Here is an 18,983-nt window from a genome sequence, read left to right on the forward strand (position 1 = left end):
CAGATTGCAAAGCTTCATTATTGCTGTGGCAATGTACAGAGGTCTAATTTAATGTCATATGTACAACTCTGTTAAGCAGCATAGAAAACCCAAGGTGGAAAGAAACTCCAACAAGCCAGATGAGAGAGCAGAAAAAAAAAAAAAAAAAAAAGAAGAATTTGATTCTGCAGCCAGTGCTAGCAGTGTAGATAGCTATCATCTTAGGCATTTCATACAGCCCCATTTTTGGGATTACAACAAAGTATTGTTTTAAACACACTCTGCAAAAAATTATCCCAAGTAAATGAATAATCAAATGTCGTCAAAGAATTTTGAACTCCGAACAACATAACCAAATGATTACACAATAAAATCATCAAATGCAAGTTAAACAGTTTGCACATGTGAAGGAGACCTGCCTTACATAAAAAAAACTTTAAATTGGTTTATTTATTTAAAGAAAGAAAAATAAATCAGTTGTGATGTTAATTTAAAAGGCATAAGCTTTAAGTGAGTCACTAAGCAACTTGATACCTGCGTCAGAAGAAATATTGTTTTAAAGCCAACAAGAAAGACGTTCCAGCATTTTAAATAATAAAAATGTTTTCAATGCAAATTCAAGACAGGGTAAGGGCACATTCGAATGATCCAAACATTTATAAAGTCTGTCTTGTAAAGACTTCATACTTTAAAAAGTAAAATATAAAGAAGCACTTTATACAGTACATACACACTCTTTTAGTACTTACGTAAAAAGTATAATCCCATATTTTAGACTTTTGAGGTGACAACAAGATTTGCCTCAAATAAAGAAAAGCAGATATGATTTTTAAAAAGCTGCTAAAGCCAATTTCAACCCACACTCTAAAATGATTTGTAAAAGATCGAGCAATAACAAAAAAAAAAAAAAAAGTTTTATGGTGTGTTTCATGCATTCCTGCTGGCTCATTTATGGCACATAAATGGGAAGGCCAACAGGAGTTCCTAATCCTAAAGCATGGTTTCTCTTTCTTACAAAAACTCTTCAGTGGTCCTCAAACTGGCAAATTTGACCAACCAGGGGTCAGAGAAGGTTAGATTTAGCAATTTGCTACACAATCTGTTTGAAAATATAATCTGTTACAATTGCTACCTTTTACAGTTATTCTTACTTCTTATGAAATAAAAGCAAAAAACAGTATATAGAAAAAAATGCAGATTAGTCAAAAAAATTGTAGTTATGACAATGTACAAAAGTTCAAACTGTTATTTCATCCCATATAATTTGAAAAACTGTAAAGACATAAAACAGTCTGATTTGTCTAGTTTAGTTTAATGACTATGCTTATACTACCAAAACTATAAATTACCATCATCACCACTATTTAAGCCTATATTTCTATATTAAATACTTTAATAACTTTTCTGGGTGTACAGTACAAGCAGCTCCTTCTAGTGTATGAGATCAGTGAAAACAAATTGCAGTAAAGCTGATAAGCAGTTTCTGTCATCAGAAGACTACCTTTAACCTAAACATTAGATGAGGCTTCTTCTCTCCAACCTGCTAGTGGCGGCTACTTCCTAATTTTGCTGATCTCAACCGTCACACACTAGACAGAATTAAATGCATTATTATGGTGAAAATAAGATACAACTGTACAATTTAAGCGCTACATATTTGCTTTTTTGGTTTGCTTTTTAAAGTTCAAGTGAACAACTAATTTATGCATGTTACATGGCTGTTCGATGCACAGAAAAAAAAACCTTCATATCTTTACAATTGAAACTGTAACCCATATTGTGCTGTGGTTAAAGCAAAATAAAACTATTCTCAGAACATTCCAACAAATTGTGCATATGCAGATCCTCTGCATTCATATCAAAGATGCTACCGTTTAGCATACACTGCACTGAAGTTTTCAGTCTGCAGGAAAAAATATTCAAAGAATAACTATGAGAGTGGGTGGAAATTATGAGTTAATAACTTGTCTGTCTGCCAAGAACCACATCACAGACAAGACCATATCTGTGTCAAAGCATCATAATAAGGATTACATCTGCTATGTGCAAGACTTGATCTGATGCACACAAATAGATTTACTGATATAGTCCAAAAAATTCCATCAAATTACATAAGTCAACCAAGTGCTGCCACTGTGCAAGAAGAGAGAATGAAAGTACATGTATACAGTACTCTTATCACCACTCTGTGTCAGTTGAAATCTAAATTGTTTAATTGTCTGAATATTTTAAAACAAAGAACATGGAAACAAAAAGATTCCTTGTTTTTATTTGCTTTTTTTCCTGCTTATACATAAAAAACTCGGTGATATCCCAGCTTAACTTTTCCAAGAACTTACTGGGATTTCTCATTTTTGAGAGATTTCAGTATCTCAGATTAATAGTGTTGACTCATGAAATTGCCTAGTATAGTGGACAGTAGTCCAGAAACGTGGGCATAAGACAGCAGTCATCGATATTACTATTCTCCTTTTTGACTAAAAGAAAACAGTCTGCCCAGCTGTAGTAATAAGGTTCTTCACTTTCTTTATTACTTCTGAATTCCAAACAAATTTGCTTTGTAAAACATTCTCAAATCAAAAAATATTATGGAAGGTAAACTGAAAAACTATACATAAGGAATTATTCAACTGAGATGAACTTTTCTAGAGATGTGGTCAACATTTCCACCAGATAATCATTGCTACTGCACTGCTACTGGAAAACGATAGCTATGAAATGAAGGGTTCATGGAGATGTGCCGCAGTAATGGGACTCAACAGTTTCTTCCCTGCCTTTGATGGGGAGCACCTCCCTCATTCATAATCCATACAATTTCAAGCACTTTTGCAGGTTTGGATATTTAAAAGCAACTTGCAAAGTCTCCAGAAGAGTTACGATACTTACAAATCTCTAAAAGTTATAGAGCGAGCCTGTAATAATTGGTAACTTGCATAAACACGGGCAGACCTTACAGTTATGATTTCATTGGTGCTACAGCCACCAGTTTTATGAACAATCACAAAACTAAAAGACCAGTAAATTTCCCAAAATTTTACTAGTCAATATTCCTAGGGTGCTCATCTTCATCTTTTTTTCATAATGTATATGCACTCAACCCTGCGATTTACAATACTGGGGGTAATCTTCTCTGCTCCACTGTACAACTATTATTCACAATGAACAAAATTTAGGAATAATGATAATTGCCCATGGCGTTCTACAATTTACATCATGATTAACCAACCATTTGTGGAAGAATGATATATTTCCAGAGGTTTTTTATTTTTTCCTCAAATGGTATTGTTTTATTCACATTGTTTTGGACAGATTATAATCGGTCTGTTGATATTATCAGTGTTTCCCACGAAGTCAACACAGTACAGTACGGATAACTAACATATATTGCTGGATTCTTCCTGGAATTAGTTCTTTTTTATTAAAGGAGTCCTGGAGTAATGGTGGCACCTACTGGACTGTTCTACGACTTTTTGGTGCTAAAGCGATGTAAGCAAGTAAAGGAATACAAACTGAGTCATAATAAACAAAAACAAGATATCAGTCAATGTGAAACTGTTTTGCAGTATGAACTGGAAAAAAACAAAAACAAAAAAAAAACTGCAAAGGCACTCTCATTCACTCAAGATAAAACACATTAACTCAGAGCTCAAAAAGCAGAATAACACACAACATAAAAATAGGATAGAAGGATATAAGAATGTGACATTGCCCATAGAATGACTGAAGGTGTTTACAATGACCAACCAGATGTAGGAGTGAGAAGTCCTGCTTGAAAGCCAGTTTGTCAAAGAATAGTATGTGTGTGTTAAGTACAGTATATACTGTAGGACCTATTTATTTCATGCATCTATGATACAATCCAGTCAGATACAAAGGACTGCGGGTGAAAATGCAGTGTAGGCAGCACTAAAAAGAGAAGTTTAAAGCCAAATTGCTCATAACAATAAAATAATATGCTTGAAATTTCACCACAGATCTTAAATTATCATGGAATTACAGGACTACTTCACAGAAAAATAAACAAGAGCCCAGGGATAGTATATAATCTGAGCAAAGCGGTGTGAAAATTAGCACAAAGTCAGCAACAGAAGGTCTTGTGGAAGGCCCGAAAATGCAGCAGTGCTCTAAGAGCAATGTTTCAATATTTTTCCTTGTAATTCTGATCTTTTAAAGTCATGTGAAATAACAAAGAGCAAACAACTATTCCATTCTGTTCCAAAAACTAGTTAAGACAAGACGTCCCTGCAAAAAATTAATTACATGAGGCATTGTTTTATTATAAACAAAATGTGCAATGGAAAGAACACTTAACTCATAATAGTGCTCTGTGAGAACACTGTTTTGCTTTAATCTTTTAACAGAAGCAGGCAATGTTAAAAAAAAAAAAAAAAGTAAAATAAATCTAATGTTAAATTCTGTGCTACATAAGAGCCATTTAGGTTTCCTAAGTAGTTCAATTATATCTAGAAAACACTCCCATATATGCTACTAAAAATACATTGGAGAGTAGTCTTTGAAAGATTCAATTGAAAATGTAACAAAGCAATCACTACAATACTGATTGTACAGTACAATTTTACAATATTGAACAGCTTTGTTTGAACACCCCACATTATTAAATAATACTTTTCTTTGTCAGGGGAAAGGAAGACATGCTCTGCTATTTTAAGGTTATGCTTTTCTCATTTATACTTGCACTGAATAGAGGAGAATCAGAGATGCTGTACACAAATTTTTTATTTTACAATACAGAACCACTTACTTTTATAACACAAAAATTAGAGCCATGCAAAAACCTACTGTAGGCAGCTAATTTACTTGATAAGTTACTGAGCTTCTAAATACAATATAATTTCAGACTCATTATGAAAATGAAAGAAAGTGACTGAATGTGTTGTATGGTAATCCCATCAAAAAGTACAATATACTCATTGAAGATGGTGCTAAACTGTTAAGGTTGCATAATAGGTTATATTATTAGGTAAGAAAACCATCCGTTTTCTGAGCCAGATTTTACTTTAAAAGTGTCAAAAGGAAGGCACAGTACTAACATGGTTATAAGACAAAAACCCACCTGAGCAAGTTGTGTTTCTATTGCACAGCACAAATATAGACACATAAAACCAAAATAATTAATAATCGGGTCTATTTAAATTTGCCTGTCAATTCAACATCAACAACAACTTTGGCATATGTATGAAACTAGAGCATACAGAAGAAATTGGCGACAGCATGGTAGGAATATGTGAACTTAAAAATAGGAGACAACCAAAGACTTATTAACCTATATTAAATATGCATATGTGTTGTAAATTCTGTCTCTGTTAGAAGATGCTGGCTTTCAGTATATATCAGGGTCTAAGTCACAGAATAATAACTTAAAGAAGAAATAGTGTAGTTGTTGAGGAGACTGGCAACTAATTACAATGTGGCTTTGAAAGAGGACTGAGATACAGTAGCTCCCCTCAGAACAAAATTGATTAAAATGCATAGAAGCTCATCCTGATTTAATGACAGTACTCTTAAAAACTAGAATGCTGAGAAAAGTTAGATTTATCAAATTACATGGACAGACAGACAGTATTAAAAGGTTAAAAAAGTTCTCCTTATGGCTCCCTCTGATTACTATTCTAGATAATAGAAGACAACAGAAATAATTGTTGTGTAATATTTAAAATACTTGCTATGCAAAATACCTACAAACATTAGCAGTGCAAATATTATGAACTTCTTTAAATGATAAAAATTAACCATATAAGACTACAGCATCACCTCAATAATAATAATAATAAAAATAAACAAAAATAATAATTGTCTGAACAAAACTTGTGTAAAGGTCAATGGTTGTTTTGGTAGCATCCATTCTTGAAATTACCAAGTTTGTTACTGACTGGCTCAGATGCTAACCCACTAAAAGTGTCAGTTATCAGACTTGTATACCTGGATCAAATTTACCTTTTCTTTGTAAAAACTTAAAAGTAGTCACCATGAAGTTTCTGATTCACCCCTGCATAATACAACTTATTTTAGAAATTCCAGTGGCTTCCATATTGCTCATAGTTTTAAAAAAAAAAAACACCAACAACATTTATTTATATAGCACATTTTCATATAACAAAAAATGTAGCTCAAAGTGCTTTACAAAATGAAGAATAGAAAAATAAAAGACACAGTAAGAAAATAAAATAAGTCAACATTAATTAACATAGAATAAGTAAGGTCCGATGGCCAGGGTGGACAGAAAAAACTCCAGACGGCTGGAGATTACAGACCATGAGACCACCCAGTCCCCTCTGGGCAAAAAAGCACTAACCCGTGTTGTAAACAACATTCTGATGTCCTCTGATGAATGAAATTCAACGGTAATTATGTTGTTAGGTTTAAGCGTACCCACTGACACCACTGACCAATCTATTCTATTATATAGGCTAGAAAATTATGTTGGGATATTGGACATTGGACACTGTTCTTGCATGGTTAAGTGTCAATTTACATATATAATTATTAAACCAATTTCAGTATTTACAGAAATGTGCTTACAGTACTTCGTGATTATACTCAGACGTTAAATATGGCACTTTGCAGGGCTCAGTATTCAGATCTTTACCGTTTTCATTTTATACGTTTCCACTGGGGGGGGGTTACCATTAGAAAACACAACATTCACTTTTACTCATAGGCAGACAATACACAGCTACAAATTTCTTTTACACTAACTGAAATTTCTCTAATAGTGTCCTTATTTGTGTCAGTTAGTTAAAACAGTGAATTTATGATAACTACTTGTCTCTAAATATAGAAAAAAACAAATGCTCTTTATTGAAGGAACTGATGCAAACCGCAACAATATTCTGCCATGTTTTAATGCCGTTACAGTAACCATTACTTTTACTGAATCATCACACAGCTTAAGTCTCATCTTTGACATCTGGTTGTCTTTTAAAATACACATTACAAAACTACTCAAAGCCTATTCATTTTCTAATCTTTTTAAGATGGGGAAAAAAAGACAGACATTCATGCTTCAACTTCTAGTAGGACTGACTAATGAATGCATTATTTACTGGTTATTCAGATTGTACTTTTTGCAACTTTTAGTTAAATGAAAATGTTGCTACAAGAATAATTACAAGAACTATAAAGTATGGCTACAATTCCAGTTCTTAAATCTGTACACTGGCTACCAGTTAAGCTCAAGAAAGATTTGAAAATCCTACTTTTTACATATAAGCCTTAAATGGCCAAGGTCCTGCTTACCTATCTGAACAAATCATTACTTAGAGGAGAGAGGAGGTTGGGAGCATGCACTGATACAGTGTGTTGCCGCACCCACCACACGACAAACCTCAGGATCCCAAATTAGGTATGTTGGAGGACCTGGATGCAGGTTAATGTTAAAACAAGGACGGAGCTATTGCAGGTTAATTGCCTTGCTCAAGGGCCCAACACATTGGAATGACTTCTGGTATTTGTAGGATTCAAACCAACAACCTTCCAGTTACCAGTGCAGACCCCTAGCCTCAGAACCACCACCAATCATTACTTAGACCTACAGAAATTCCAAAAATTACCAAATACAGTGGATTATTAAGCTTTTAGCTACAGGACCCTAAACATGTGTAATGATCTGCCTGCTGTATATAAAAGATTCTTTTTTTTTGTCTCAAACTTTACAACCAGGCTGTAGACTTGCTACTTTTTTCTAGTATATCCCGATTACAGATTGGTCACAGTGCTCTGTTTCCAAGTAGATGTCCTGGTCATGGAAAGTCATCTGTAATACTGTACTTTGAACCTTGGAAACAACAGATGGAAAGATTCTGTCAGCCAATCACAGACTTCACCAGAGAATGCTCAGGAGGAGGTGGACGGCCAGTTGGCCATGGTCTCCAGGGCTATGACGACGTCTGACTTTGTCTTGTTTAACTGACTATATTGAGAGCCCACAGGCTTAACTGCTACAGGAATGCTGCTGGAGGTTTGGCTTTCCTCTCTTTCGCTGTAAACTGGCCATAGTTCAACAATTATGTTAACAGACAGATATTGTTAGGCTCCATTTATATTAATCAGCTTGGAACTGCTCTGTCTTCCTGTGTGTTTAAACAAATATGTCATTATGCATATGCATTAAGTAATCAGTAGCTTTGTCTGTAAAGTTTGTGAGTTCATCTACTTGTGAACTTGTGTTGTAACACTCCGAGTCTTCACTAAGTGAAGAATACTACACAAAAATAAACTTGAATTATTCATGTTTATTCTAGATGTAAGGATAACACAAAGTAATATAAACAGGGTTTTTCTGTCCTAGTCTTGGGGAACAGAAGCAGCCGTTGATCTTTATGTTTAACAATTTCTGAATAAGGAAATTCCTACCTATAAATAAGCTTATTTATATAAGCTGCTTCAGCTATAAATCTGTCACAAAACATCTGACTTTGTACTGTAATTATTAGAGACGACAAGTTTTATGACACTTTTAGAGTTTATAGGTTTTATACTACATAATCACATATAGGGACTAGTACAACTGAATTAGCTGAACAAATCTTGACAGGCTAGTTTGTTATTTTCACCTATAGCTGCTTCTTGTTAACTGGAACCCATCAGCAGGAAAAACCCTAAATAACTCAAGATAAATAAGGATGAAATCTAAATGAAAAAGGCACAGATTTGTACCTTAGAAACTATGATAAACACATAGATCTTTGCTAAATTGCTTAGGGAGTAAACCACAATACAGTGTTTTGAAAAGAACAGAAACAAATTTGACTGAATTGAAGACAGAAAATAGCCTCAGTTTAAAAAGGAGAGTCAGTGAAAGAGAGATGGAAATGGGGAACTACTGTGTTTCTGACACAGGATTAAATAAAAATGTTGAGCATCGCCTGAAAAATGTTGACATATAAAAACTAGAAAGTAAAATTCTAGCAAAAGGATTCAAGTTATAGTTCTCTTAAACCAATTAATCAATACAAAAGTAGTAAAGACAAAGATGCATATGATTCTGGTGTTTCTTAGTCTGTGGTCTTACCACTAGTAACTAACTCAAAATATCTTTTCACACCAAAGGCATAACCTCAGCATTCATAAGAGAGTTTCCTCTGCTAAAAAACCCTTCTACACTATCATAATATACTGTATCTCAAATGGCACATAACAGAATTAATCAGTTATGTGGAAAGAAGTCAGCATGAGAAACCACTAGGTAATAAAATGCTAGTAGGGGTTAACGCTACTTGTGGACTGGTCAATTAAAGATACACCAAACAAACAAACAGCCAACTTCTTGAGTACATTAAATTTATTTTAGATCTACAGAATGACCACCTGCTTAGGAAATGAAACTTTTATGCCAGGGAAATTCATCATAACTGTATACTGCATGTTTTAACTTTGTTCTTTCATAATCAGACACCTAAATGAAAAATGCAACTACTTGAAAAATTAACAAAACTAAATCGACTCCACTGCTTGTTAAAAACTGGGGTTTGCTCTAGGGGATGGAGTTGGTTAAAATATTACCAGGTGGACAATAAGTATATAATATTGCTCCAAGCAGTGCCATGATGATTTAAACATTATGAACTACTTTTAACAGTGGCTGTAATTGGGCTGGCACAGCAGGTACTTATTATTGCTTGGACAGATTCAACTTCTAAAAATTACAGTTTGCCAGGGGATAATTGTGTTTTATTTTACTAAAGTGCATTTTTTTTAAAATTACACTTCAGTACTAGCACTTTGCAGATGGGGTATAGTGGATACAAATCAAGCAAAGACAAGTTTCAGGTCAAAAGCTTATTGCACAAAGTGGGTTGTGTGTACAAAACAATTCCAAAAAGGCACAAAAATATTTTGAAATGGGCCTGGAAACATGGAAAAAATGTACACCAACATACTTCCTAACAAGGATACTGCATTATTAAAAAAAATTAGGATAATGAGTTATTTGATAAAACATATATGCTACATTTTAACAATTTTATTGAACTGGCAAGGGACTTTGTCCTAAAACCTAGGTTATGCTATATCATGACTATATTATGGTTTAGTATATAACCGGTGGTATGTAGCCTTTTTTCCCCCATCCCTTTTCAAATATCCTGGCACCGAGGAACTTAATCTCCCCTACTGATGCTATCCTCAAAATCTTCGAGCTTCTACCAAACAAAGTATCATACAATTCAGATGTCATATTTGTGCAAATAACATTCTATTATGAAAGTATCGATTAATTTACACTATAGCCTCTCTCTGGTTACCATGCAAGTATTCTACGTATACAGATTTATTGAAACCTTCAGCAATACAGAACTAACTACAAGGTATTTTTTCATTTCTGATGCCATCCTTCCAAGACCAGGCAAGCAAGACTGCTCTACATCACATTTACTAATAATTTTTATTTCGTGGTATCAAGATTCATAAGCTAATTTAATTGAATAATACATCAATGATATGACCAATGGAGCTTTAAAAAAAGGAACTTACAAAGTGACTGTCAACTTATGTTAAAATGTTCCAACACTGGTTAATTGGTATTTATAACACATCAAGCCTAAAAGCAACTTACTTTTCTTGTAAAGTACTTGTTAATAGTTTTCATTATAAAATGTGCTATGCCACATATAAACTTTGCATTAAAGTATACTGAAGCATACTTTACAAGGAGCACAATCAGGAACAGCTACTGTTTGAGATTTACTGGCAAATTATTTTCTTTTTAAATTAAAATGTGTAAATGTCTTTGTAGACAGAGAGATAAAAAGAAATTTGTCATAAGAGAGATACATTGTACAAATGCCCAATAATTGTAAAAAATTTATAACAAAAAACAAGAACTCTCTTGAGATGCATGCAAGACTTACAAAAGATAAGAATGCCTTCCGACTTGGCTAAAGAAAAAGAGCGGGCACAGGGAGGCATTATAAAGACTGAGGAGCTTCAGCAGCCCCAATCAAAACATTCCATTAACAACATTGAAAGAATATATATTTTTAAATAAACTCATACTCATATTGTAACTGCATGTTTAAGGATAAATAAATCCCCAGAAAAGTGTTTAGGTTAGGTTGGTTCTTCAAAACACATTTGTTTTGTAGGGGGGGGAAAAACAAAAAAAAAAAAACAAAAAAAAAACATATACATATATATAAATAAATAAAACTAACAACTGTTTTTACTGTATGAAAATCATAATGATAATGGAGAAACTCAACTACATATTAAAATGATTAAGTCTAACATGTAACTATATTTGTGTGGTCTACTCTTGACAGCATTTCACTTTAATCGCCTCTGCAGCTCCAGTGGTTGCTGAATTATGTGATAATTTGATGTAGCAGGCTAAATATACTACAGGCACACTGTACAAGTCATTAGTTAATGTACCTGCATTTTGAACGGGATCCTGAACTGCTCCAGAGGTGAAAGTAATGAACTACAGATGTGAAAAGAGAATTTGATTACTACAGGACATGACGGAAAGACTACTGTTTAAATCTCTGGCAAGTAGACAGGAATCCAGCTGTCAACATTACTTGCCGAGTCCCCAGCCTAAATTTAGCCTGCTTGTTTGCTGCCATACCTGGAAGATTTGCTTGTATTTATGCCCTTGTGATTTGTTGTTAGATGTCTTTATTGTATTTCTTTTATTGTTAATGCAGTTCACTGGAAGGCAGGAAATGGTCCGTCTTAATTTTATATAAACACAAAATTAAGCAGACATTAAAAGCACCACTTGTTTTTAAGCAAGCTGCAAATGATGAAAATGGATAGATTAATATGTACTGTACATACACTAAACACATTATTACAGTTTAAATAGCAGACTATATACTAATTTTGTGAACTTTACATGTGTATTCTAATATTCAGATTACTTATTCAATTCATACTAATATAAATACACAAGAGATTTTTCGTTTATGCGTATAAACTACATATAATGGCCTTTTTTCTTTTTTTTTCAAAATAACATTTTGAACAATAAAGAAGGTAAAAGTGCTCCCTCATGATCTAGTGATCCCAAACTCAGTTACTGTCTGTGTGGGGTGTACACATTCTACAAATGCCTGCACAGATTTTTTTTTTTTTTTTTCCCTTGGTGATCTGTAAAGGTTTGAGCAAAAGCAAACTCTGCATAAATACTGCATACATCTCTACCCATCTTCTAACCAATTTTAAGGGAGCTGGTAAATATTCAGGTGGCTGTAAGCACAAAGTAAAAACACCATACACAGCAGGGTGTCAAGTCTATCACAAGGCACACTCATTCATTCCCCTGTCCATATCCACACTTTACACATACGGGCCAATTTAAAGTAACCAATTAATCTATTACGCACATATTTGGTATGTAGGAGAAAAAGCATGAGGAAAATACAAGCCAAAAGATGGAGAATCTGCAAACTTAAAGTCAGTGCTAAGCTAGGACTGAAAATGCAGGACTCCAGAGCTGTAACAGTGGCATACCTAACCACTGTGCCACTGTATTGTCCATATCTTTTATACAGTATACCTGCACATACTTACATACATATATTATGCACTCAAAGAAGACTTACAGAAGATGTGACTACAAATAGCAATTTTTGCTGATGACCAAAGATTAAGCAAGACTTCAGTTCATTTAACTTGTGTTGTATCCATTAATGAAGCAGGTAACAATCGCTAGTTACCTTTAATTAATATATTTTCTGAACATCCAGATTTTCATACTTTTTACGAAGAGCCCAAAATTATGCCAGACAGCAATAGTTCAAAGGAAGGAGCCATTTTTTGACAACGTCTTAATTTATCTTGGACAGTAGACTTTTGCATCTTGCTCAATGTACTTTTATTTCAGAATATCTTTATCCTCTTCACACATTAAACCTAACAGCAATTTCACTTATGACAATCTGCAGTTATGCTGTCAGTCAACTTGATTTGCAAACGTTTATTAAAACTGCCATTTTCAAAATGTTTGATTCCTCTCAATTAGCCAAGAAATGTATATGGCATTCATTTTAATTGGGTAGTTCACATTATTTTATAAACATATTTTTTTAAATAAATCTATCTGGATTAACAGGGCTTTTAGAGAAGAAGACATTAGATTAATGTTCTCAAAAGTTATCTGACCTGTCAATGTTTTATTCAGATATGGTAACTATTGCTACAAGAGTTACTTGACAGCCAGGTAAAAATCTACTTGCAGAAACAGCTTTAAAAACATAAGGTACATTCAAAAATAGTCAAAACCTATAACATATGAGCATCAGTTCAAAGAAAATGACTGGCTATTTACATCATGTATGTATGACCAGGTAAAATTTCATAACTTTTCAAACTTTGCAAAATAAGTGATATTTTGGTTAGACAAATCAATCTGTACCACTAAGCCCCCTAAATTGTACTCTATCATTAACACAGTGTTCCATATCTGTTCCTATCAAGCTACTTTAATACGGCAAATTTATTAATTTGAGGTTAATTATTTTCTGGACTTAAGTCTTTGCTTAATTTGAAGACACAGTCCTACATTTTATCTGTGAATTAAAATTTGAGTGTTCTTTTTTATAGATATCTTAATATATACATTATATGTGACAGTTTAATGTCACAACAATGTAATAGTGACTCTAGTATTTCTTTGGTGAGAGCTTTTGTATTGATTACTGTATCTTGAAATGACTAGGCTACAAGTGAAAGAAAACATATTAAATAACCCATTATGATTTTATCAGTATGAATTCTACTATGCAAAAGCAATTAGGAATGTTACCCAAAATCCTGTAGTGTGAGTGTACTTTTTTTTGCACAGTAGTTCATATTGATAGACTCTTATACTGTAGGTTAATTTAAATTTGAATGGAATAATATGAGATTTAATTAAAAAGCAGAGTGGTTAAATACAATGATTTGAGCAGCCAGCAGGCTGGAATGAGAAATCACAAGCAGAGTCTACCTATAAGAAGCTGGTCTCCATTGCTTAAACCAGTGATTTTCAAGTTGAGTCCAGAGGGCCCTGCTGGCTACAGGTTTTCATCCATCGAATTCGGATTTTGATTAAATTTAATTAAGTCAAAATTATATTAACTTAAATCTCAGACCACGATATTATATTCAGTATAGTTTAAATTATAGTTATTTAGAAATTAAATAGGGTTATAAACTCACTTGAGCAATTCTGATAATTTATTACTAATCAAAAAAAGAACCATTTTTGTTTTAAAACTGTTCAATGTTCACACTAGGGACAATTTAGAAACGCAAATGCACCTAACCTAAAACAAGAGTACCCGGACGAAACCCACGCAGACATGAGAACATGCAAATTCCACGCAGGGAGGACCCGGGAAGCGAACCTGGGTCTCCTAACTGCAAGGCAGCAGCGCCACCCACTGCGCCACCATGCCTGTTCAATGTTACTCCACCTTAAAATCATCACAAATAGAAAACATTTCTATAGCAGCCAAATGAAGGTATATAAAATTATCTTTTTTTTTTTTTTTTTTTAGGCACTTGATCTTTGGCAGTATTTGAACAGCACAGTGTCTTTGTGTATCATGCAACACATTAAAGATTACACAGTACCTCACAGGTTTGGTAACAAGAGAATGACAAATCACAGACAGCGACAGGATGTCACATGGTTTTGGTGGTTGAAATTTAAGGGGCCACCTGAATCCTCCTCTGCACTCTTACACTAAGCTTAATGGTGCAATAAATTTGTTTGGGAAGTTTTAAAATGAAACGGTTCATGTTGAAGTAGCACAGAACTTGGTCACATTTTGTAACTACCAGTAATAGCACAGTTGACTTGTCAGCATCAAGTATTATTACCTTGAGAAAACAGTAAACTTTACTATTTGACAGGGTAAATACTTAGAGTACACACCAGTCTTCACCAGAAAAGTTTTAATTGCGCATTTTATTAAAAGTAAATCCTGCTATGGACTGGTACCCTGTCCAGGTGTTGCTGCATAGCACCATATGATTGCTGGGATATGCTCTAGATGCCCCACAACCCTGTCCTGGACATGTGGGTTAGCAAGATGGGTGGATTAAAAATAAATTCACAATAATATACTGGAAAACTATACTGAATATGCTAAACACACAAACAGAATTACACTCCACTGTGCTGTTCTTTATTGTATGTTCAATACACACTGACTACCATTCTTGGCTTCCTACATTAAACAATCAGTTTTTATAAAGGAATAGTGAACAAATCATGTTGTTAAAGCCCAACTCAAAGTGGAATAAGCAGAACCGGAGGAATAATTTTTTTAGTAAAAGAGAAATTGCTTAAAATTTAATGATGACAAGTATAGCAAAAAAAGAAACCTGATAACTGGCAAGTACTACGAGAGGATTATAAAAGGAAGCGGACATCCTAGTGGTTAGTAGGACCCTGATGTCTATTGCCAAGGGCAGTCAGTTCCAGAAAGAAATTGAATGCCTGATTATAAAATGGGATCTCAGGAGCTAGGGAAGTAACAGCATAAGAGGGTAACGTAAAGGTACTCTGATATGTTGGTCCCAAAACTTTGGAAGGACAACCCTGGAAGTGATTTTGGTTTAAAGCCTAAAATGATGACTCAGATATTTTAAGGTGTTTTTGTAAGATCCTTCGCCACCACAGTCGTATATGAATATTACAACAAATAAACCACAGTATATAGTGGGTAATCTGAAGTCAATAAACAGCTAAAGAGACATAAATACTACCAGATACTCTGAATGGTTACAGAAAAATATACTTTTACAGGAAGAAAAGATACCAAAAAAATAATTTTTACCTTCATTATGTAAACATGCTCAAAGAGATTTACAGCATATTCTCATATTGAAGGAAAAAACCAGCACACTGCAGACTTACGGAGACTTATTACTTAGTCTCATTTTTGTGATAAGTAGCAAATGAGACTATCAAAAGAGACATTTAAAAAGAATATATTTTTAGTCACGTAGAAAAGTAATTTTTTACCTTGCATAAAGAGTTGATAATGGGGATACAATAAGATCTGTTATTGTTCTAATTGTTCAAATGCTATGTATATAATAATTTTTAGAAAAGTAAGAGCTACATTTTAAAACATGCAATATTTAACATAATGTGTTAGAGAAACTAACAACTGTATGAAACAGAGACTGCAAATTACATTATGATCATGCATACTGTATATTAGGTGTCACTGTGATGCAATGATTATCATTGCTACTTCAGGAGCCTTTTGGGATTAATAAAGGTTTATTCCTAAGTCTACTAGATACTGTTCCTTTATATACACCCACATAATCACAAAATGATTTATATACTGTATATACATGCAAATGTACCTATTAATAATTTATTTTGTTATTTTCCAAACATTATATTTACAAACAAGAATCATTATTTTCCTTGAGATACATTTTCTTGTAACTGTGACCACAAGTGGGTATAGGTGTGTGCAAAAGTGTGTTTTGCAATATACTGTTATCCTCCCCAAATGATGGTTCTACATCCCACTGTGATCCTGAAACTTGAACTGGGTCAAGAAAGTTGGAGAATATTATAATTATATACCTCTAGATCTCCATATCAACATATCTATTTCTACACACACACTCACACACCATACTATAAACATTCCAGCATACATTTTTCATATCAAAATGATTAGTTACATTTCTTATAGTGTTATATAGTAACTACAGTATATTCTGCATGGGTGTGTGTGTGATGTTTATATTGTGTATTTGGTAAAAGTAAACTTTAGTTTCCAGTCAATACTGTCACGTAGCGTGCCTCCGCATTTGGTGTTCACGTAAATTCTGCCTACTTTTCCATTTTTTATTTATTTTTTGAAACCCAATAACTATATAGACACTGCTTTTTTGTGGTCTTTTGCTAAACCATTTTACCTTCTCCCCAGTAAGAGTGGTAGACTTCAGAAGCCACAATCCCTTGTCATTCTCACCTGTAATTCACTTTAAGGACTTGGAAGTTCACAAATAACATACACAAAATGACGACAGACAGACAGATAGGAGGAAATTCTTTCCTGCAAAACACACACAAACACACAAATACAACATGAAGAAAAAAATCATGGACTCAGAAGGACTGCAAATGCCTTTTAAAATTAACAGTCCTCCGGAGTTGGTTTGTGGTGGGTGCGGCACAGTATCGGTGCGTGCTCCTAACCACTTAACATCTTAATAACTAATAAATAATATGTCACAATACCCTACTCAATTACAATATTTAGTTAGTGTATTTTGAATTTTATTTTGGTCTGTTTTAGCATGCAAGTGTATTACAGACATAAAAAATACTGCATCTTCATAAACTTTAACCACATAGGATAAAATTAAAAAGGCATTTCAGTCTTCTGACAAGTACAACACAATATGGCTTCTGCATTAATAGCTGGAGAACACAAAGGTGAGCTTTGATTTGTGATCAGTACCAAAATCAATAATCGATCTGTCATCAGTCACCATACCTGTATGTGTGCGTCTGTGGGAATCCAGAGCGTCTTCTTTTGAGAACTGGGCTCCACACTGATCACAAACAAATGCCTTTGCACCAGCTAGAAATAAGCAAACAAGTAAATTAAAAAAAGTCATTATTTTAGTTTGATTCCTGAGTCAAACTCAAAAAGAATACTAAACCAAAAACCTAAACCTAGCAAAACTCAGAACAGATGTCATCCAATGAATGCATCTTAGGCTATCTATTCTCCAAATCCTGCATCTTTATAATTTCTGGTAGAATGGCACAACCCATGTATACTATATTAGGTGCTATTGCATACTAATCATATCTGTGGTCCTGTGTACCAAAGACAACCTTGGTGGAGGCCCATTACAACCAGAGTCCATTATTAGAAAATCAGTCATATAAACATTGCTGAATTACAGTAAATCTTTTTTCCTTTCTTACTCTGGAATCCCAATCATTCGGCCTCCATACATATGGGTGTGTGCATTATTAGTTATCACTTGTTACCTCCAAGTTCAAAGTAACAATTACAAAATAATTAATGCAACCACAAAACAGTTTTTAGTGTGGTGAGTATCAGTTGCTAGTTATTTTCATGCAGTTCTCAAAAGCACAACCAGTGACTGATTCACACGATACAGGCAACCAGCCACTATTTTAATCACAGATTTCAAAAAGAGGATTAAACCCCCAAAAAAACTCATTAATAATGTATTGGACTACAAATTAGGTGTTAGGTTTGTTATACATTAATTCCTTTTATTGAACATATGCACAAAAATACCTTTAAAGCATAAATCCTCACTTTTTCCGAAACTTCATTATCAACCAATTTACATGTACTCTCTGAATATTTGCTCAACATCAGAAATAGTAAATATATTTTTAACTTTATAACTGAAAAACTCACACTTATAAACTCACATTTTATCATTATATAGTTTAATCAAGTAGATTTGTTTCTTTTTACAGGTTTAGAAATGTGTTTATTCCCTAATCTATAACCACAGCTGAGAAGTTTTGTAGGTGAAGAATGCAATATGCAGTACAGTAATAAATGAATGTAAAACAGTAGGCAGCCAAGACTGTGGGTTCTCGTTTGTCAAACAAAGCACTTTTGAATTTCAGCATTTCACAGCTAAAATTGTTAGTCTGCTATATTGATAATCTTATAAAAATAAAAATTAAAATATATATTACAATACATAAAGATGGTTGCAACCACTGTGTGTGATCACTTGGTGAACAAATCATAGCCAAAAAGTTCAGTACAGGGAAGCTCTGGGAGATTGAGTGGAGGAAGCACCATGTGTTGGAATTGACTACAAACATTTTCCTGCGCTGTAGAAAGAAGAACACTGTAACAGAGTGGTAAGCCCTGCAAAATGCACTTGGACCACAGGTAGCACACACATGATAAAGACAGTGAACAGAGACCTGGCAAGAACACAGCCAAATTTTCTCTGGAATGCTAGAGGGTTAGCAACCCAACAGACATGTAAAATAAATGTTCTTTTTATAA

The 18,983-nt window shown here is 33.8% G+C and overlaps 1 protein-coding gene across 4 annotated transcripts in view; it reads right to left on the reverse strand.

Moving 5' to 3' along the window:
- Window positions 1-18,983, reverse strand: part of zbtb16a (zinc finger and BTB domain containing 16a) — a 250,767-nt gene that overhangs the window by 69,851 nt on the left and 161,933 nt on the right. For 3 of the 4 annotated variants that reach the window (XM_039764005.1, XM_039764006.1, XM_039764007.1), the window contains exon 4: window positions 17,463-17,549. The exons of the other annotated variant lie outside the window; for it this stretch is intronic. In XM_039764005.1, the coding sequence (XP_039619939.1) occupies window positions 17,463-17,549 (87 nt within the window). The remainder of the gene's footprint in view (window positions 1-17,462; window positions 17,550-18,983) is intronic. 4 annotated transcript variants of the gene reach the window in all.

Source organism: Polypterus senegalus, chromosome 9 (assembly GCF_016835505.1).
Source record: "Polypterus senegalus isolate Bchr_013 chromosome 9, ASM1683550v1, whole genome shotgun sequence".
NCBI classification, from domain to species: Eukaryota; Metazoa; Chordata; class Cladistia; order Polypteriformes; family Polypteridae; genus Polypterus; species Polypterus senegalus.